At 38.6% G+C, this 22,636-nt stretch overlaps 3 protein-coding genes across 3 annotated transcripts in view; 2 read left to right on the top strand and 1 right to left on the bottom strand.

The window, feature by feature from the left end:
• Nucleotides 1–9,842, bottom strand: part of PLCH2 (phospholipase C eta 2) — a 239,830-nt gene extending 229,988 nt beyond the window's left edge. The window contains exon 1 of the mRNA XM_053452574.1: nucleotides 9,660–9,842. The gene's annotated coding sequence lies outside the window, so the exon portion shown is untranslated. The remainder of the gene's footprint in view (nucleotides 1–9,659) is intronic.
• Nucleotides 9,843–14,961: 5,119 nt separating this feature from the next.
• On the top strand, nucleotides 14,962–22,606 carry PEX10 (peroxisomal biogenesis factor 10). The gene is made up of 6 exons (XM_053451809.1): nucleotides 14,962–15,226; nucleotides 19,488–19,568; nucleotides 19,936–20,342; nucleotides 20,576–20,751; nucleotides 21,048–21,183; nucleotides 22,198–22,606. The coding sequence occupies exons 1-6, from the start codon at nucleotides 15,112–15,114 to the stop codon at nucleotides 22,264–22,266; spliced, it is 984 nt and encodes a 327-aa protein (XP_053307784.1). The 5' UTR covers nucleotides 14,962–15,111; the 3' UTR covers nucleotides 22,267–22,606.
• LOC128469991 (uncharacterized) lies at nucleotides 16,088–17,944 on the top strand. The gene has a single exon (XM_053451808.1). The coding sequence runs from the start codon at nucleotides 16,381–16,383 to the stop codon at nucleotides 17,512–17,514; it is 1,134 nt and encodes a 377-aa protein (XP_053307783.1). The 5' UTR covers nucleotides 16,088–16,380; the 3' UTR covers nucleotides 17,515–17,944.
• Nucleotides 22,607–22,636: the final 30 nt, after the last annotated feature.

Here is a 22,636-nt window from a genome sequence, read left to right as displayed (position 1 = left end):
TAATATGGTAGCGATTATTCTAACGTATGATATGCTTTGCTCGCTTCCCTGACTGTTCGTATTCAACAAAGCCCTGGAATTTGTTACTTGTCACAAAAAAAAGTTGTTTTACTACTGGTTTCCAATGGGAGGGACCCAGCATCCTGTTCTTAAATTTCACTTTCTTTTCAGTTGAAACCTTTGCTACAGAAAACCATTCAGGCCAAACACAGGCAGCTGCGCCTATAACAATAGCGCCATTAATCACCTGTGACTTCTACCCACTGATAAAGTTGCACTTACTTAAAAACCATTACAGACGTGACTATTAGTAGATGGTAATCCAAGCCCTAATAAGGCTTATTACAGTAAATTGCAATTTAAAGGACCTAGTAACTCTGGGTTAGACACCTTGTCCTTGTAGAATCCCAGGGGGCCTGACATGGCTACGCAGCTCTCCGACCGTACAGCTGATTACAGAAAATTACACTGTAACAAGCATGATTAACAAGATTATCTCTGAATAGAACTGCCGATAGCCGACTAGAAAGTAACGTCTTGTAAATCAAGTGTCGTGCCCGCGATCGTAGTTACAATTAGCCACGTGCTGGTAGCTAATTGACACGAAAGGTGAAAATAACAAAAAAAGCTTAATGATGATTTGCTGACTTTAAACAAAGCCTACGAGACATGAAGTGATATCCTACTATGTTGCCACATCTGGCAATCATTTTAGACCAAAGGAGTGACGATCACACCTGGGGTTTAGAGACCATTCTTAGGGCTCTTTTTCTCTAGACACATATCCATTTTCCCCACTGCTCACAGCCACCTGGCTACCTGCTTAAAGAAGAGTTTCCAAATTGGCTGTTTTATACCAGACCTTTAAGGATTCTACTTGATGCTGGCCAGTCATACAAAAGTCAAGCCTGACGATATATACATATATAACCCACAATGAATATACTGTATTTCATTCTGTGAGTATATTAATGAATTACACACTGCTGGGCTATATGCATCAACATCTGGCCCTCAATATGTGTAGTTCACAAATGTTCAGCTGAACAACCCTATAATAAAAGCATTAATATTCCATGGGTCTGGTATCCAGAACCAAGACTAGTCCAACTAAGAGCACAAGGAAGCCCAAAACACATTTTTCACACCCTCTATCTCTCAGCCCACACACTTAAAGCCCAAACGTCACCGCTGTTCAAAAACATAGAATAAATGCCACAGAATAAAGATTACAATCAACCAAAGGTCAGACGCTCCGTGCAAATAACAGAGAAAGCAAGAAGCTAAAGAGAACTGTAAACGTATATAAAAAATAGGCATGCATTATGTTACAAAGTATTCATTGTGTAATATTTCCTTTCTTATTGCATGTATGTAAACCTATTAATCTAGAACAAGGAAAGTACTGTCGTTATGTCAGCTTTTGTTTTGAGCAGTGAAAAGGTTAACTAAATATATTCATGCCTAGAGCAAACATTTTGGTTTCTTTTCTATAAAGTAACTTTGAAAGTTCTGAGTGTCGTCCAAGCCCTTTTCTCTGGGTAGTATAGAAGTGGGGTTTTGCATGTGCATTGCTGTGTTTCCCATCCCATTTCTAAGCTGATAAATCACGGTATCGCTGCACTTGAAGCATCTCATTTCACAGACTCCTATGAACTTTTCAGGAATCGCCGGTAGACGCTAGCTTTCAAGCTCACATGACAAATCATATTTATAGTAAATGAGTTCCCGAAACAAAGACCTTAAGCCTTCGACACAAAATCCAGAGATTTATTCCGCCATCCAAGAAAACTATTTTCTTAATTTATAAGAAGAAATCCCCGGGCTACAAGTGCAGAGCTTGCACGCGGTACCGATTCGCACATGAAAAAACCTTGTTTAATCGGTAGTATTGCTGTGTGCCCCAGATATCTCTTATTTAGCTGACCTCTTTTGTAACAGGTCATCAAATGGAAAGCATGAAACAAATTACAAATATATATCATCAGAGATATTATATTATTACACTTAAATGGCCATCATATGGACTTTAATACATATGATAGCTGAGGGTCATCTTTAAATTAACATTTCTTGCCTGCAAATATATTGCAGGATTCATCAGAAATCTCTCGTGTTTTTAGCAGGTATGAAACGGAAATTAGTTTAGTTACAAAATGCTTTAATATGCATTCTCTGGGCTAAATGGGGCATTAGAGTGCATTGTCTGATGCTGTCCATCTAAACCACCAGGTAGAAAGAATTACAGATGGTGGGACAGAGTCCCAGGCCATGCTTTAAGGTCAATGTGGTCTGAACTCGGGGTTAATGGCCCATTTAGAGAGGTGAATGAATATGTTCTTGGGGTCCTAATTGAGAAACTCTAACCTAAAAATCAGAGTAGTTACATTTTTGATTACTCTGTCCCTTTAACTGTCATTAAAGCACCTTTACAGTCAGACAAGCATTCTTGAAGGCAATGTTATCCTTCTCGTTCTTCTCATTGTTAATGGAACCAAAAACATATCAAAAAGATATACACATGTTGTTACTCTGAGGAAACACAATTTGCTTCTGATATACTGTCCATGTATTTGGTCTAATGAGATCTGTTTGTCTTTTCTAGGTAGGAACATAACTACATTATTTTTCTGGCAAGAGACTGACTCCAAGGAAAGGTTCTGGTGGATTATCCGTATTTCAAAATAGTTTTGATAGTTGTTTTGTTTTATATGCATAGTATTCTATGTGCAAATTTCTAAATAAAACTTCCTAACATGAATCACATAATCTAAGGAAAGTTCAATATATAATAAATCATTTTAATGAAATACTTTATCTCCAGTGTTAGAAATAGTGATGGGGACAGTGGGTTCTTCTTACACACCTCAAACACTCCTCAAGCTTTTTGGGTCCCAATACTTAGCCTTTGCGGTTGAGTGTTGACTGAACTGTGGCCAATCCAGACCTTTTATGAATTTGGCTTATTTCAAAAATAAATCCATTCAAATTAATATCTTGGCTTCCTACTGGGCTATCCCAGAGATATGGCTTCACCCTGTGGCCCCTTCTTTATCACAAACTGTCAGTAGACTAGTAGATAGTAAACTATCTTCATTTTACTCCACAGTATATCTATAAAACCCTTGATTAATTAAAGACTTGGTTAATGACCTCAGATACTAATAACCTAATTTCTTTTGGTTTTGCCATTTGGCTTGTTCCCTTTGAAGCCTGGCACCATCATTCAGCCATCAACAGTAACCATGGACATCCATCAATAGCAGAATGCTTATTGTTTTAGGAATTTTACCTAGTTTCTATTTTTTATTATTTTGCATCTTTTTTTTTGTTTTGTTTTTTTGGGAATATTAAAATATATAAACAGTGAATTAAAATATGTTACGTACCCCACTGTTTAAAGGGACACTCCAGCCATCATAATGGATATGATGCGTGTTCTGGTGTGAATGGGGGGCTTCTGCCCTTTAAATTATTGTTTAGTCTTTCAGATTTAATCTGGAAAAGAATCAGACAGCACTTTGTGTCTAAGAGAAGAATGCACGCTTGCTAGATTAGAGAAAATCTTCATTTCTACATCGTGGGCGCTAAACACTTTTTAATTGTTTGCTCTTAGAGACACATGCGTTCCATTCCATCTTGGGCATGTTGGGACAACACAGGACTTATTGAAGGTCTTAAGTGGCAAATGTCCATACGTCTGCCACATCCTCCTGCGAGGAAGGGCGGTATCACATTACATAGATCCTTCCTAGGTAAATAGCAGGATTGTTTCCATAATGCTCTTTGAAAGGTAAATTCCTACTTGTCCAACAACTTTTAAAGTATATGCGTAACGAGTCTCCGGCTAATCTTATCTTTTCTGGAGCTATGACAAACAACCTCAGCCTTATTCCGTTTCTGCCACACCTTTTAAACTCTGTTCAGAAATGTCAACGCTAAACTAAATTAGATTTAGTTTATGTATTCAAGTACAAATATATGTGTCTGTTCGCTTATCATTTGCCAAGTGCTCAGCCTGACCCAATAAAGGAAAAATAAAAACAAAAAAAACAATGCAATAAAATAAAAATCATTGTATGAGAGACAACTCCTAACATTTGAACTTTCAGATGAGAGATCTGACTGCCGTTCTGTCTTAGTCCGACCCCTTGAATATATGTATTGCATTAAGCGCTGCGTAAATTGCTGTCACTATATAAATAAAAGATAATAACAATAATAATAATAATAATAAAAATAATAAAGGACACAGAGAGAGTTTGTTTGCCTTCTTTTGGATCAACAGCAGTTAACAGATATGGGAAAGGCTGAACTTGATGGACGCCTATGTAACTATGTAATATGATGCAGTATCAAATACTGAAAGTATAGAACCGCCTGGTAAATATGAGTATCAAGCATGAAAAGGATTTATATTGTGCTCACTGTTACCGTTTACTGTTGACCCACATAACAATACAAATGTATTTGTAAGTAAAAAGAACTCATAATGTTTAGATATGTGGACAGGCATATAATTTAAAAGGCTCAAGGGATGAACTATATGTAGGCTTATATTACAAAGGACCCATTGATGAAAGATTATTTTAATTTGCCCACAACTCTGTGATAATTTGAAGCTACACAAGAACTTCTAGTAAACACAGTGATTGCTATCCAGAGTATATTTTCTAACCCCTTTTTTGCGGCTTTTTTACTATATTACTTATGTAGGAGACATGGAAGTAAAGAAACTCTCATGATTTTGGACATGCACAAAATGAAGACAAGTGCGTATTGTATGAAAAATTTGGACAAGCCATCATTGTGAGGAACGCGCTCTAGAACCATCTACTCTCAGGATTTTGTCCCGCATCCATACAGACACTCACAAGGCCTTCCCTTATGTAGCCCACCTGGCCAGCTCGCCCACCTACATTAAAAAATACATTGTCTCGTTAAACCCCCTGTTGTCCTCATGGGAACCAATGTTGGAGGCAGCAGGCAGTGGGTATGTGCACAAGCTCAGTATTTAGCAGGAGATGCTTCTGACAGATAACATGATTGGGGTAGGGAAAGAGAACAAACTTATAGAGGGGCTTCTCACAAATACTTATACGGATTTGCATGAAACCCCCCAAAATATATATATTTTTTAAACATAACACTCCGCTTACATGGGTATTTAAGGTGCGTATGACCCCTTTAAAAGTGAACTGTCACAGGTTCTGGAATAATTAAATTCCTTTTTAGCCAAATCCATTCAGTTTCAGATTGAAGAAGCTCTAGATTTTCTGGAAGGGTTGTCACCTTGTTTTCCTGCCCTTTAGGGCATATATTTCTCTCTCTCTGCAAGGGCTGCATTTGTTTGAAAGGCCTTCCATATGCAACTGTCAAAACTTCACAGCGAAGAGCAATGCAGTAGCCTCCCTTCCCTGCGCTTCAATTATTAACCTGCATTCAACCTTAACTTGCTTTATGGAGCAGATAAAGAAAGAAAATGGGACAAGACTTAACCCTTTATTACCATTATAGGGCAATATTAAAAGACTGTTCTATTAGGGAATACAAAGGGAGATTGTGTAAAGAAACCATATGTTACAATCTCTTTAAGAATATTTCTGCATTGTTAATAGAACAAACAGAAAGTAATATCATTAATTGAAATGTAAGCTAAGGCACTGAATGTATATATTACATTACATTATATTGCATAAATATTTATAGTTGGAGAGCATGCCGCTATTTAACCTATGACCCACAAGATTGGGTAATTATTTAAACAAAAGTAATGTCCCCTGTGAGATCTTAATCTAGATTAATATTGATTTTCTATACATGTTCCCTCTTAAAGAAGCGCCAACGGTTGGTCAGAATAGTTTGATCCTCCATTGCCACCACTTTTAGTCTATTCTCGTGTAAGGCTCTATTGTGGATATACGGATGTTAAATTATACTGTAGAAAGCTACTTTTAGAATTATAGATTTTTGCAAAACACGAGAATGTGATAAATATGGCTTTAATGTTTTCAATAAGCCAACTGTGGAGAGGGCGGCTGGGAGCCCAGCCCAAGGTAAATACACCGCCAACTAAAGGGCATTGCAGTATGGGGGTTAGGAGGGTAAAGAATAATGACAACAGTCCACAATATGGTCATGCATGGATTTGGTGGTACCTTGATTTGGTATGGTGTACAGCTTTGTAGATCAGTAACTTTTACATGCAACATTTGGAGGGTTCCCCACTCCAAAGACCCCTGGACACAGCCTATTCATTGTTCATGTACAGTGTTCTCAATAGTTCTCTTTGGTATCTGTTTTATTACTTAACTATGTATAAACACATGTACGTTATATCGGGAGATCTCTTCAATGCCTTAGAGTGAATGTATTAACTTTAAAAGTAAAATTATACATTTGACACATATACACACAAATATAAAAAATATAAAAAATAACTATTCTCTGTTATGGCCTATGGTAGAGATACTATCTAGAGCCGGACTGGGGATGACTAAGCAACCCTGGTGCTTTAAGGCCAGTGGCCACCAAGTGGTGTGCTTGCGGCTGCCACACATATCCAGCCACTGGATCTGACACTTGATTGGCAGTATGGGACAATCCTATGAGCCACCGGCCCACCGGACATTTGCCAGCCCTGGCCTTGTGAGATGCAGATGTGAAATCAGAGCAGACAATATAGGACTATACTGCACAGTTAGGGTTTTATCTCAGATATGTCAGTTCCTAATTCAATTCAATCTTTTGTAAATGTCTTTATAAACATTATAATATATAGTCATTTTGTTCTCATGGCTTTCCTCAACCAACGTAGCCTGCAGCCTTGATTCCTTGTTCAGCTGTCACATTCCTAAACAGCCATTCTTATATCTCCTTTGTTCTCGTCTTTACTTGGAAACATTTTTGTGCTTAAGTGTTTCCACTGATAAATACGCGGATTGGTCTGAAACCCTTTTCTGGATGCTGCTTTATCTTGGCACAGAATGCCTGTCTCAGCCTACTCCCTACTGCCACATGACTCTGTCTGTACTCAGAAACGTTCCTACCCCAATGAATCAAACATGACTTATTCACAGCGTAGAAGTTTCATCCGGCAAAAGCAGGGCCGAGAATTGCGCTCCCCATTTTGGGGATTATAGCTTTTTTTCTGAAAAAAAAAGTACTCGTCAAGGTGAGACAAATTGTTTATGTTTTTGTTCATTAAACACTTTTGTTAACTGACAAGGGAACAGTAATACAGCTCCGAGCCCCCACTGCTATATTATCTCATCACAATAAGGCTGTCAGTAGAAAACATATATTAAAAGAAGGGATGGAACTCGACATTCTCATAAATATTATAACACGAAGAACAGAGATCCACAGGGTAGCATCTTCAAAGATCAGACAGTGCCTTGCGAATGCCCCTTCCAATCGCTCTACACAGTTCACAAGATTCCGATTGATTTGCTACATTTGAAGTATTTACTATTATTCTTATGGTAAAAGAATACATTCCCAATTCTTAAAGCCACCAGGTTTTCGAACATCTCAAATGTGCTCTCAGAGTCTCAAAATGTTTTGTAACTAAGTATATTTATTTACGTTTAATAATTGAAATACATCTGCTTTTAAAGGGACACTCCAGGCACCCTCGTTGCCCCCTTTGCCCACCCCCTGGCTAATTTCCGGGCAGGAGATGTGTTTGGCTGATCACATTTCCTTGCACGTGACGTACTTACCCTTAGTCACCTCCAGCTCATGCTCAATGAATACTGTGGGAAGGGGTCTATTCAGACCCCTGTAAGCATGCCTGGCAAGTACCCCCATTGATTTCAGTTTCTGAACCAAAGAGGAGGGCAGCACCAAGGCTGCAGCTTCAACATCAGGTAAGTGCCCCTTTCTCCCTCTTTTAAAGAACGCATATTAAAATATGCACATGGTATTTTTTCTTTGCTGGAACTGTCAGGGACATTAAACTGTCCCTTTAACGCGTGCAGGTTTTCCCTATGATTTCCCATGAATCTATTATTATTGTTATTATTGTTATTGTGTCTTTATTATGTTAGCAACCTCAGTAAACAAAAAACACACACGCGATGCAAATTATTTTGAAATAATATTATGGCAATTTTCCTGGAAACTCGGCAATGTAACAGTTTTTATGAAAACGAGCCACAACAAACATGGCCTATAAATATAATGCCTGTGGGTGTCATCGAACCACTAATGAAAATTGCAAAAAAACAAAAAAAAGAAGCACAATGGAAAAATAGAGTCTCGTCAGGTCTCTTTTAACTAGTTAGAAGGGGAAATGCTGTTTATCCAACAGCTGATAAATATCATTCTTTATGATGTTTGGGTGTCAACCCCGCCAACTGCCTTTACAAAAGATAACATTTAGAGTACGATGAGTACGAATAATATATATGTAGTGACGTCCAGAGGGGCGTAATTCCCCGACAGGGGGGTCACATCGCCATCTTGGATGATCAGGCCCCCTGGTGTCTCAATGGGCTGGTTACAAGTAAGATCTTTGACCTTCATTGGATTTTATTATTTTTTTGCTCCCTACTTTTCCATTTGTCTTTACAAAGATTAATAAAATATATGTTTCAGTGCTACTAGAACATGTAGTGCTCTGGATAGGCAGCTGAGTAGCCTGGAATCCGTGGTTTGATTAGATCTGGAGTGCTACTTGTCTTGCTTTCCCTCTTGATATATATATATCATGAGGCCAAGAAGAAAATTGCACAAACCTGCTTCAAATATTAGCTATTTTCCCATAATAAAAAAATATATGTCATCATTCCACTCAATTCGATCAGAACAACTTTGTTACTGAGCCTACTTTTATAACAAGTTTATCATTTTGAATATATCATTATTATGCATACGTCAGCATCGTACGGCTCTACAGAATCTGTCGGTGCTGTATATTAAAAGATTAAAATAAGTAAAAACCATGCACGAGTAAAAAAAAACTTCAAACGGAATTGTGTTCACAGCTTAGTGATTCGCCATAAAGCTGACAATTCACATCCTAAGCAAAAGTTATTACTATGACTCTTCTACTGTAACACACATTGGTTAGCTTGGTAAGATCTATCCCCTAATGCACTTTACAGGGGGAATTAAACACACATTAGTGCCGGCAATGGCCTTCTATGCAAGTGCTTTATGTTTGCTTTATAAACCTATTAAATGCTATTAGTGCCGGCAAAGGGCTTCTATGTAAATGCTTCACATTTTACTTTGTTAATGACAGGCAGAGATAGACCAATTCAAACTGTATACCTGCATGACACCTGGGGTACAGCGGTTAGTGCTTGTGCAGCTACAGGCATGTTCAGAATGAGTCATTTCTGCAAATTATAGCTTTTTTGGAGCATACTATGGTCTTTGAAGAAGCCAGAATGAAGATCCCATGCCTGGGGTACAGCGCAATTCTTCACCGTCCCTTAAAAAAGCCTTTTTATGTGAAATTAGAATTTGGAAACTTTTTAAGATGATCATAACCGCAAACAAGAAGAATATTCCATTCACAGACTGAACCTAGACTCCAAGTTTCTTTTACTTTGAAGTCTCATCTGATGTGTAGAAAACTGAATGGCGGTGATAATCAATTTAAGAATGAAAGGAAATATTTTGCATAAACAAAAAACAAAGAAACAAACCTTCCAGTGTTTTGTTTTACTCCCTTCTTTTATGCTTGCGGGGAAGCTGTCTTCATTCCAGGCTGAAGTCTGACATATTCCAAACAGAAAGCCTCAGACTGAAGAAGTTTCTCGGAGTCTTGCAGAAGTTCTTAGCTATTCCGCAAGCGAGTCTGCCAGAGCCTATTCAAACAAGTCAGCTCCAGGGTAACAAGTTCAAAGTAGGAGGAGAGACTGGAATCAAAAGGGTGTTACATTCTGCTCTGAGCAGGCCCTTTCTACCCTGACGGGGAACCTGTTATTCGGGTTGCTGAAATATAAGTAAATCCTAATACCTCAATTTTCAGTTCAGCCACAAAAGAAAATCCGGCAATTACAATCAAAAGAAAAAGGAGATTTTTAGAGAAAGTTAAAGTTTTATTTATGATCAGGATTTACTTTAATAACAATAACAACAACAACAATAATAATAATAATAATATTGCTACATGATATATAAGTGCATTATTTATGATACTATTTGTCCCTTAATTAAAGTACTAGAGGATGCAAATCAAATGAATGGTTGGGAAACACTTTATAAAGCATTTTTAATGCAGGGGTTGATGTTGTGGGCAAGACTGGTGTTTACTAAGCTGAACTTAATTTTAGAACCCCTTTTTTGTTCATTCTAGCATCAACACTTGGTGCAGTTACCATAGTAACATATGAAATTGTCCAATCATCAAGAACTGTCAATTGGTTGCTATAAGACCATTTTGTTTCACTGATAAAAATGTACAATAAGACATTGTTATTATTCTCTTTTAGTTATACAGCACCAGCATATTCTACAGTGCTGATTATGGCTGTGCGGGCAGTAAAACTGTCTTTGATTCCATCTGAAGAAGCAACCTCTGAGGTTCCAAGAGCTTTACGGACTACTACTTTTTTTTCTGTGTTGGCCCAATAAAAAGTATCATCTTGGACTAAAGGCATCAGTTATATGTAGCATAGTTGACATGAAAAAAGTGCAATGTTGCAGAGATATTAGATCATGACTTGGGTTGCATGCCATCTGGTATGGACCTAACAACTCACATCATTCTCAGCAAGCTTTGGGAAGGTAATGCCAGATGTGGATTATTGGTGGTGTGTTTTAGCAGCAACTGGAGAGAGCTGCATGTCAACTACCTCTGCAGTATTGGCTGTAGAGCCACTGTTTGCTAATGTAAGTATACAGTGAGTGGTACATGAGAGATACAATCTAAAGCAAATAATTACTCTTAGATTAGTACAGGTCTATTTTGTTTTCACAGACACAGTTCTTTGTCACTTTGTCTTCATTACATTCATTATACCTACAGTTGTAACACTCTAAAATTTGCTAAAGATGACTACCTAGTGCCAATAGATGGATAGGTATAAGTGAAGATATGGCTTCCGTACCAAAAAATACAGGTTCTAGAGAGGGGGGTACAACCAATTTTGCTTTGTAGTTATGACAACAAAAGGGGTAGAACATGAAATAAGATACAATAAAGAAAAATGACATGTGTTCATCCCCCTGAAAGCATGTAAAGAAAGGTGCATTGTTAGTATCCTGTAAAGTATCGAGAGAGAAAAAAGAATTAATACGGATATTTAGAACAGGAAGAAAAAACCTCCAAGGTCCTGTTGGGCTCACTTGGGATAAAAAGAAGAGGGAAGCCATATAAACCTCATCCAATCAATTCAATTACATATATTGATTTGGACCATATTTCTTTTTTTTTTTACTTTGTTAATACAGTATATAAATATATACTAGTTTGCATTTCCCCAGAGAACAAGTATTTATATACATTTTCATGTTTGTATTGTTCCAGCGGTGCTTAAACTGAATTCCCCGACTATGAGTTAAACAAAAATACCAAGGATTTCATCAATCTAGGTCACAGTAAGAAGCATCCAATCACATTCATTGAAGTTGAACTCCTAGGGCCCCTAGGCAAAAAGACAACCACAGGCATCAAACACACAGAGTTATGGATAAGAAAAGGGATGGGCATCAGTGACTGGCCGTCTGGCACACCGGGCAAAAAAAGCATAAAAACATAGTGTGCCTATCCAGCCGTTGGCCACACTCCCATCATCAGGTGGCTGCTGGAATTAAAGTCCCAGGGGCGCCGTATGATCGCCAGTCCGGCCCTGCTGCCTAAGAATTGGTTCTTGTGATGCATGGGTCCAAGTCATATACATTTGGGAATAGCGCCACCCACCTGCCATCTTGCATTTAGACAATGCTGCCATGGCAACAGAGAAACACAATAACAACAAATTTTAGACAGAGAAAAAAACTATATGTGAAATTTAACCCCTGCTTAATATTTATGCTACTGAATTTGGAAGCTGTCTTGGGTTATAACCCGTCCTGGTTCTTGGCTTATTTCCTAGTATAAACAAAATGCATATGTAATATATTCAAAGTACTTTGGCAGGCCGTCCAGATCACTATCACGACAACTGCACTTTAATCTTGAATAAGGAATAGCAAACAGGAATCCGTGACTTTTCCCAGTTTCTTAATTTCACAGCTCTACACGCTAAATATTTTGTGTTTACGGAATAAAATAAGCAATATATATCATTTGACATTATAGCAGTGCTTACTAATGTTTATGTTTTATTGATATGGTATATGTTTAATTAAATTATTTATCAACAAAAAGTGTATGATTTTTTTCTTAATACAGGATATTTGTCTGAGTATCTTAGTCGCCTTTAATAAACATAATTTTGCAAATCTGGTGTAAATAGGTTTTCTAGAGCAATATACAAACTATTCATTAAAAATAAACTTGCAATACAAGAATTAATTAAGCTAACACCCTGGAAGGAATAGAAAATCATAGCAGTAGCACTCATGTGAGCTCATAGCTGCATGTGTATGCTGTCCATTTGCAAATACATTGGGGGTGTTGTGTAGAATTTTCAGTTAGGAAGACCTCAAGCAAAGGAAGAATACATTCTAATCCATATAATCCTCTAAAGTTATTCCCTACTGAAGTGTGGTATGTCAGGAAAACAACACTACAATGATAGTCTTGGAATTTATTCAAAAGGATTTCAGAGAACTCCAAATTTAGAGCTGGCGTGTTTAATGTAGTATACAGCAGAAAAAATACCGGTATGTATTGACACATAGTTTACCACTGCAGATTTAATGCAAACCATGTTAACCAAAATCATTGGACTATGGAAAAAACATATAAAGTATTTTTTATGGCTTTTCCTTAACAAAAAAGCACTTTGTCAGTTTTATCAAGCAACTTGAGATAGAAAGTGAGATAGAAAGCCCTGATTGTGGTATTACTTAACCGTGAGATGATGTATATTAGCAAGAAGTGGACAAATTCATACGGAGAGTTACTGATATATATATATATTCCAATAGCACAAAAATCTGTAATTTTGTTTGTATTTTTTTTCTTTAATAGAATGGTTTAAATGCGATGTGTATGCGCCATCTAGTGGCAATAAATCAGGTTGCAGTTAAATGGGAGTAGTATAGGTTAACAATACGTTACATTTATAGTGCAACCGCAGAATGTCTTTTGATACCTCCTGATGAAGCCACTACAGACTTACTGATTTGGGCAAAACACGTTGAGGTTGAGACATTTATACCTTTTTTATGGTCGGAAGAGACTTTTCATTATTTATTTATCTCATGGCAGCACCATGAAATTTCTGAGGGAAAAACAAGCCTGTTTGCTCTGCTTCCTTTTTGGTGAATAAAACTTTGTCAGAAGTAGGGAAGTATTATGCACACATAATTTGACACCTTCCTTTTAACATTCCAGCTCTAATGAATGAACTGTTAAAATCAATGGTGCCATACTTGTGGTGGAGTGTAGACAATACCAAACCAACAGCAAGACACAGCATTGTTTTTAAATGTTTCTAATAAGGGGTTCCTACTTAGACATGTGCAACCTTGGAACTCTGAATACTGGTTGCAATTTGAAGATAAAGCATATGATGTCATATCCTGGCACTCTGCAAATGAGGATGGCAGAGGTGGCGTATAGGGAGCTGCCATTGATCTGTCCCAGGGCAGCACCTCAGCCACCGCTTCCTCCATCCTCATTGTGGGGCCCCCAGATACGTCAGCTTATTTGTTTGCTCCGCAACAAAAGTGGAAGAGATTGCTGCTGGGAGCTGCCCTGGGTCAGGCCTAGGGCAGAAGACAAGGTAAATATGCTGCTGCCTACACCCTTTTTCATAAGTATACCCTTGACCAACACGATCCCCTTCTAGCAGGACATTTGCCTTATATGCAAAACAATTCCTTCTTCACCCTGAATCAAATTGAAATGACATAAAAATCAAATTGTTAGTCCAAAAAAAGGTTCATTAGCACATCAGGTGATTAATTCCTTTTAGTATTTTGAAATAATTATGCATAGAAAACGATTATGGGAACAAGCAAAGCTTTATTATTTAATAGAAAACATATTGATGGATGGGAGAGAGAAAGAAAGAGCTACCTCTGGACTCACAAAGAGTCGTTCTTCAGCATACAGGAGAGGGAAAAAACCCATTTATTGGAGGAAACCTCTGGGAAACCATGGCTTGAAAAACTGCCCTTCCCTCTGGACACTCAGAGGTTAACTCTGACTAGAACTAAAATGGAAAAAACAAACTAAATTATTAATTGAGATCTTTTTGAATAAAAGGTTTGGACATTAAGATGTAATATCAACAAGAAATGATAATCTAATGATAATGTGCAGTTCAGTCTTCAGATCCGTTGCTGGATTCCTGGCGCTCTGCGAATCTCTTTGTCAGGTAGCCGACACTCCGCAGATATATATTTATATATATATATATATATATATATATATATATATATATATATATAATGCTACAACTTTATTTGTTGACAAGAAACATGGCTAGAAACCGCAAAGCCATTAATCATATTTACATTTTATTTGAGTGAAACTGTAGTATTTAAAAATGTCACTTGGTCTTAAATGTATTGCTTCAAATTGAACAGTATTTTAGCACAACATAAATTGTTACTTTATTTTATTACATTCAGGGTTTTGTATTTAGGTCCACCAGTTCACACACCAGTGAGGGCGGGAGGAGGCACAGGGCACACATACCCCTTTCATATATTTTCATTTGATTGTATTACAGTTAATTATTTTATTATGAAAATGTAGTATTGTAACAGAAATACAGTCGCAGAAGTACTGCAAATAAGCCACCGTTAGCTGGTTGCCGAGGCAACGCTGTCGCAGACGTAGCAGACCTTTAACCCGAGCGTCAGCTGCCGCAGCGTGCACCCGGAAGTGGCGTCTCTCGGTTCGGAGTGCTCCTGCAGTGTACTGGTTGTGATAGCGCAAGTCGGTTTAAGTGGTTAAAGCCGTTATTCCGATTCTGGCCGGTGCCGGGTTATGAAACTCACAGGAAGCAGCGCTAGAGCGCTTTCCCCGCCGCCATGGCTGTTTTCGCCCCTGCCAATCAGCCTCAGCTCATCCGCAGCTGTCAGAAGGATGAGCACTTCCAGGGCTGCCTGAGGGGCCAGGCTCATGAGGCCTGTCTGGCTTTTGCAGGTACGGTTATTGGCCAGAATACCTAGTCCAACACTAAATGTGATTTAACTGCTCTGCCTAGGTATGAACAGCTGCACTTCTCTCACTCCTGTAGACTCAGTGAGCTACTTGATCATGCATGTTTTGCCTGAGCATGATGAGATTTTCAGTACTCTGTGTATAAGTGTTGAGGTATGTAGAGGCTGCCTGGACCTGATGGGGGTCTATGAAATAAAGAAATATGAACAGCTGTTATCGGCATAGACTCCTCTATTAATGTGTACTTGCGATTTATGCCTTAATCGTTCCCCTTGTGTAACTTTTCTCAGTATATGAAGCCACCGTAACGGAGATCAGAGGTGGTCTGGCCATCCTGTTCTGAATTTTTGATCTGATGTGTGTTGCTTCGTACAGTTCTTTTCCTTTCTGATGCATTTAAACTCCTCTACAAACCCACAGAGGTTTATTCACTAATGGGCGAGTAGTGTTTTCAACGCCCACATTTTACTGTTCATTGTGAATGTCCATCTCTGGCATGATTTTCCAGGAACAAGGGTTAAGCTGGCCCTGCATCATGTGTAATTCAGTGGCGGTTCACTGGGTATGGCCTTTCATAATGGATAGAGAAGTGGAGCTGTTAACACTCCTGCCAACTCTGCCTTTAGTGAATAAACCCCACAGTGCAGATGACACACCGACTCATCCACATCTTGCATTTTAGTGCGAGTGAAGATCAGTGGTGTTGATCACTCTGGACTAACTGAAATAGCGTTCATGAAAACATTCTTGACATGACACTAACTGTTAAGGTCTGCTGGGTGGTTCTGTTTGAAACAGTCTGCATAAAAAGCTTGTATCTGCCCTTTTCTTATACATATTAATGGCATGTTTTTCAACAGTCTAGCTCACCTATGACATCAGAAAGTAGCCTCATGACTTTGCTTTTTTGATGCTGTAGCAAAAAGGCAGTTATTTCCTTTAAAATTAATATTGATACTGTCCCTTTAAGTAGATGTTTGTATCAGGCCATTGTTACATCACTGTTGCTTTCATACATACCCAGTGGAATGTGAATACATGATAACATCTTAAAGGTAGGAAGGAGTAAACAACCTCTCTCTCCAGTTTCCTTGATCCCAGACAAAAACTCTCCGTAGGCATCCAAATAAATCACAATGTGTGATACCAAGTTTTTAGACGCACCAGCTGTGATTTTCGACAACGGATCAGGGTCATGCAAAGCGGGATTCTCTGGAGAGGGTCTTCCTAGAGTAGTAATGAAGTCAATAGTTGGCCGCCCAAAGGCAATCCCAACGATGGTGGGAGCAGGCCAAAAGGATTTTTACATTGGAGAAGAAGCACAGTCCCTTAGAGGCGTCTTGTCATTAAAGTATCCAGTCAGACGTGGTGTAATAACGAATTGGGACGATATGGAGAAAATATGGAAGCATGTGTATAGCTGTGAGCTGCATGTTAAATCTTGCGAGAGACCTGTGCTACTGACAGAGGTGCCATTGAATCCATTAAAGAACCGTGAGAAGATGGCAGAAGTTATGTTTGAGGTTTTTGGTGTCCCTGCTATGTATGTTGCCTTGCAAGCTACATTAGCCCTCTATACCTCTGGTCGTACCACTGGCATAGTCGTGGACAGTGGAGATGGCGTGACACATACGGTACCCCTTTATGAAGGTTACTGTGTACAGGATGCTATATCCAGGCTTAATGTGGCAGGAAGAGACATCACTAAATATTTAATGAGGCTCCTTTTGGAAAGTGGATATTCCTTTTTAAGCACTGCGGAACGGGAGATTGTGAGCGATATCAAGGAGACGCATTGCTATGTGGCCTTAGACCCGAAGAAAGAAATGGAAAGGGACATCAAAGAAATTTGCAAAACATACACACTACCTGATGGGAACAATATCGAGGTTGGCAGTCAGCTGTTCCGTGCTCCAGAGGTGCTCTTTGCACCAGCACTCATTGGTGTTGAAGCCCCAGGAATACATAAACTGATTACCAATAGCATTTTAAAGTGTCCTATCGACATACGTAGTTCTCTCTATAACAGTGTGCTTTTGTGCGGTGGATCCTCCATGTTTCCTGGACTTGAACAACGGCTTTTCCACGAGATGGAGCTTCTGGCACCAAGTACAATGGAAATAAATATCGTGGCACCGCCAGAAAGGAAGCTCTGTGTGTGGATTGGTGGCTCCATCCTTAGTAACCTCTCAGCCTTCAACTCATCGTGGGTCACACTTAAGGATTATACTGAGTTTGGCCCAGGAATTATTCATAAAAAATGCCTTTAAGAAGGTTCATCATTGTTTCCTTGCCTTTGGAGACAAAATGTTGTGACATCAATTGTGACAGGCTTAATAAAAGATAAGCAAAAAAACCCACTGTTTTGTCTCATTCTTTATTTACTAACCCTAACGTTATTCTAAAGTCCTGGTTTATCCAAAACAAATATTTGATGTAATAAAGGGTGAATTTTTGACACACAGAAAGATGTTACCCACGGTAACATGATGACAATTCACCAAATCTAACATGAGTGCTTTAATGGTGAGAATTTGATGCATTAGGTGTGGTTTGATGTCCAATAAATAAAGCATAATGGAGTACTGGCCCTCACAACAGAATGAAAACAACAAAATATGCTTCAAAACCAGAATTTACATATATCAGCTCAAAAACAGATGCTATTTTACAGCTCATCTGCACAAGGTACATACAAGCAAGAAAAACACACAGAAGTGGGAGATTTGCGGGGGTTACGACACAAAGCCTGGGTTTTGCAGGAGGTCCAACCTCTGTTACTGGAAGGGCTGGGATGGCCCATGTACCGTATAACTCCTGCTTCTCCAGAAAGCACTGACATTTTATACATAACATCTGGGGATTGGAATGCTCTTTGTTGTGAGGGTACAATATTCTTAATAAAACAATAATCTGGCTACAATGTATCACTCAGTGTAGAGATTAAGCACAAATGATAAAGCAAGGTAAAAGAAAATGCACTTCCTTCAACCCTTTACTGTGAATAAAGTGTGCTCAGGGGATCATCAGTGGGGAGAAAAAACATCAAGCTGACAGAAGCTTAACGAGTTTCATGCCTATACTGGCGCTTATTCATAAACTCACGAGTAAGCGCCGGTATAGGCGTGGAACGCGTTAAGCAGTCAGCTTGAGTTTTTGTTTTCCGCTGATGTTTTTATGAGCACAATTTATTCATGATAAATAAAATACGGTAAGTGGAGTTTTCAACTTGTCCAATATTATTCAAACACCAGCTGGATAACCAAAACCCAGCAACTGTTGGGTGGGACTCAGGTTAATGGGCCCATCAGTTATAATACTTTGGAGTCGCTATTTGCTGATATGTGTCTCGTGATTTAGTTGATGGCCCAACTTGTGTGTATGGTGGGGAAACACTCTGTGATTAGATTGGAGCGCTTTGGAATACTAGACTTGTCCTCTGGTCAGGAATAGATTTAAATAATTAATGTTTAAAAATCAAATGATTTTTTTTTAGCACCCAATCAAAGTTTCGGAACTACCTTGAATCCCTTCACAGACAGATGCTTTGAAGAGGAGGCCTCCTTGGTCTTGAAATCTTATGTGACACTTCTTTTTGCATTTTTCATTTTGGCAGTGCATGATAATTAGTTTTTTTCCCCTAATTTTCACTCACTCAACAGAAATTTTTTTTTTTTCTTAGAAGACATCTTCATGTAATTCCTGCACTACATCGGTATTGGTTGGAGCTACCTAGATAGCTTTAGCCCATGCGCACAGATGCCTATTTATCATGGAGTAACTGCATTTTGGTGATCCATGTGTCATTGTACGTTGTTTAGTAGATGGCCTAGTAAGACTCATCAGTGTTTCTAAAGCTATATGTAAGCGACACGCTTCCTCCAGAGCTTTCAGAGCCCTCTAATTAATCCACAGACAATTAACACCACGCATATTTATCGGAATGGGAGTTATGTTTAAAGAGCCAAACTGATGCAAAAGCAGGGCAATCGCCAAGAACATTTTATGGTTGCTATAGTGACAGCACCACTGCATAATACATGCTAGATTTCCTATTGTAACGTAGCATACAGCAACAGCTTATTCTTCATTTAATAATTATTATTCTGCTTAGAACAGCCACTTTCACGTTGGAAACCGGGACTGCTCTCTTGTCGGTGACCTCTCCCATGACCCTCATCACCTTTTCACAATACCTTTATACCTGTCCTTGATATATATATATATATTTTTTTTTTTGCAGGTGCTAAAAAGTGGTTACAATGGCGAAAAGAAGTTGAGTTGTTGTGTGATGTTGCATATTACACGATAACTACATTTTCAGGTAAGTCTCTGTTAAGTCATTCGGTGTACTTTATGTTCAAAAGCAAAGCTTTAATATCCCCCTGTACTGTGGGAAGCTGAAAATGGTGAGAGAATTAAAACGTTATACCAGAACCATAGGCGACTGGCAGAGAACGTAAGCTCTAACAAATGGTAATTTAATAATTTACATAAAAGTAAAAAAAAACATAATTCTGCCATTTTAAAATATCCGTGCGCCAGGTTCTCTCACTGTAGACTGTCAAACACATGAAAAATGTCTGTTATATGCGAGCATAAAATGTCAATCGTGTGCCTTTGAATGTATTTAATGATGTAAATAATCAATCTGAAATGTGTTAGGCTGTGATGGCACTGCTGTTTTTCAGGTTACCAAACCCTTGGGGAGGAATACGTAAACATTGTCCAAGTTGATTCATCAAAAAGGAAGATTCCGTCCTTGTTTCAGAGAGCCGTATTCATATGTGGCTACACGGTGTTCCCATACCTGTTGGAAAAGGAGCTAGCGCTCTTGGAACAGGAGCTCCAAATTGAAACTGACGGAATCCGGGTGTCACATGGCAGCTTGTCTTCTGGATCCCACCGGAGGTCATGGCTGAGGAGGAAGGTTCATCGGAAGATCTCTGCCCTGTCAGAGCAGCAGAGAAAGACTTTGATAAAGACTGTCTATGTTATTAGACAGAGCATCATCTTCCTGAGAAGGTTACATCTTGCCATATTCTACTTGAATGGAACGTTCTATCATATTGCCAAACGCCTAACCGGAATAAACTATGTGAGTAGATGTTTGTTAGATACTATTTAATTTTTTTCTGCAGGTGTAATGCTCAGTGTGCAATAAATAAATAAGTTATATTCAAAGTTGACAAACTTTTTTTATTTTAGCTGAAATATGGTAGTGTTGTATTTTTAGTGTGTTTTGTGCGTCAGAGCACATTTACTAGGTAAATTGCTTATTTTTCCATGAAAACTTTGGTAATTTTCTCATGTAAAATGTAACCTTTACAGCTTCGCGTCCGAGGAGCTCTTGGAGATGATCAGCCTGTACGCAGAAGTTATAGCCTTCTTGGTGTAGTGTCGTTGATTCACCTCGCATTACTTATCGGTGTTCAGATTAGTAACTTCCACCAAAAGCAGGAGGCCCAGCAGAAGTGGAAACTCCATCGCCGGATGTCTTACCAGAGGTAATCCTGTTCAGGGTGAGGGAGATTAGAGTAGCTCTTTACGTCGGCGCAGTTGAGTGTTCCAATTCATTAAGAGGACCTGGCACAAGTTTACAAATGTAGCTATTCATGGTTGATGTTCTTGGTGGGTACAACATGTTCCCTCTTCTAACAACATTTTTTTTTATCATAAGTATCTAAGTATTTTCTAAGCAAGTTTTATGAACTTCTGTATCCTCCCTTTTTAATAAATAAATATCTTCAAAATGAATTTTTACCTCCTTTTTATTAATATGTTATCTGTAATATACTTGCAGGGCCCCACCACATGACAAATCCTACCAGAAACCCTCAAAATGCACCCTTTGTTTGGAATCCCGAAGACACAGCACTGCCACACCATGTGGCCATCTGTTCTGCTGGGGGTGTATCACTGAATGGTGTAACACGAAGGTAAGGAAGATGGAGACACTTGACAACTACATATTTCTTGCTTAACTGACGTGATGCTTATTACAAATGATGCTTAAATGCCTCTATTCTGTTAACTTGTTTTATAAATGAAAGGTTTGGAAAAAAATGTGGGCTGACAGCACCTCAACGCTATTGGAACTGTAGAATGGGTTGTTGCAAATTTACATTTATTAAATCATAATAAAAGATTCTGGTACCTCCTACAGTAAACCTGAATCTCTCCTAGGGGTAATGAAACAAGTTGGAGGCTTCTCCAGAGACTTGCATCAAACAATAGAATGTTGGTCTGGAAAGGCCCAAAATGAACCAGTCTTTTTTTTTTTTATGAAATATGTTCATGATGTAAGAGGTGTTAATACCATCATATTAGGAAATATTTGCAAGTTATTTTAGACATAGGAGGTAATATCAGAATCGGGAAAGTGCCTAGGCTGCTACCCTACTACTCATCTGCAATGCCTTGAGATGGGGGTTCAATTTAATATAGTCATGGAGAGGATGAGCAGTTTCCTTCGCAATCTCCAAGTACCTTGTGAAGCTGGTTATGACTCCCCTAGTACAATGACCCCATCGAATACCTTCACCTGTATGTTAAAAAGAAAAATTATACGAAACACACCTAACTTCGCAAGGGGCCAAGGATGGGAAAGATCCATCATATGCTCCCTTACCACTAGCACTAGTATAATGTCACAGATTACAGTGCTTACCTGTCATATGATGCAAACGGTACAGTACTGCTTCACATAGATAGCGGCAGTGGGAATCTGTAGCACATTTCGATCATCTCTAGAATCTTTAGTAGAATATTTAAGGAACATCATGGGTTTTATTCAGTTTGGGGTGTAGTGTTAATTCTTTCCCTAAAAGTGGCACAGTCTGGAACAGCGCAAGCACACCTGGAACCCACTTTGGTTGTTTTCCTAACTTCTTTATATGCTTCATTGAATGTGCTTAAATTAATGCTTTCTAAATTCTCACTTTTATATTCAGGCTGAATGCCCATTATGCCGAGAAAAGTTTCATCCACAAAAACTTGTCTATTTGCGCTATTACCGATAACATGCTGGAATGTGTCCACCCATTCAAGAACTTCAAGAGGCGTCTTACAATGCAGCTACATTGCTTCTTATGTCGCAGGACAGGAGTGTGTCTCATACTGTTTCGCGAAACTACCCAAAATTGCCAGCTTCTTTACAGAATCTTTGAGGTTTGTGAAAAAAATAAACACCCACGCTAGATTTAGCATGCAGTTTCATATACTCAATGCAGATGGGGCATCATAATGTGAAGTCCAATAACAAAGGTACCATATCAATGCAATTGTACCCATCCGATACCTCTCTACACAGAATATGTTTCCATTCTCCAAATACAATAAAACCCATATTTATTTTGCTGAGTTTGCGGGAAAGTTGTAATTTTACATCAC

This window comes from Spea bombifrons, chromosome 12 (assembly GCF_027358695.1).
Source record: "Spea bombifrons isolate aSpeBom1 chromosome 12, aSpeBom1.2.pri, whole genome shotgun sequence".
Lineage (NCBI taxonomy): Eukaryota > Metazoa > Chordata > Amphibia > Anura > Pelobatidae > Spea > Spea bombifrons.
Note: the sequence above shows the minus strand (reverse complement) of the source record. Positions and strands in the feature narration are given on the sequence as shown.

Excerpts from the sequence above, each read along its gene's own strand:
- PEX10 (XM_053451809.1), top strand. The coding sequence starts at position 15,112 with ATGGCTGTTTTCGCCCCTGCCAATCAGCCTCAGCTCATCCGCAGCTGT. Across the intron at positions 19,569-19,935 it reads CACGATAACTACATTTTCAG|GTTACCAAACCCTTGGGGAG; the intron begins GTAAGTCTCTGT and ends GCTGTTTTTCAG. Across the intron at positions 20,343-20,575 it reads GCCTAACCGGAATAAACTAT|CTTCGCGTCCGAGGAGCTCT; the intron begins GTGAGTAGATGT and ends TAACCTTTACAG.
- LOC128469991 (XM_053451808.1), top strand. The coding sequence starts at position 16,381 with ATGTGTGATACCAAGTTTTTAGACGCACCAGCTGTGATTTTCGACAAC.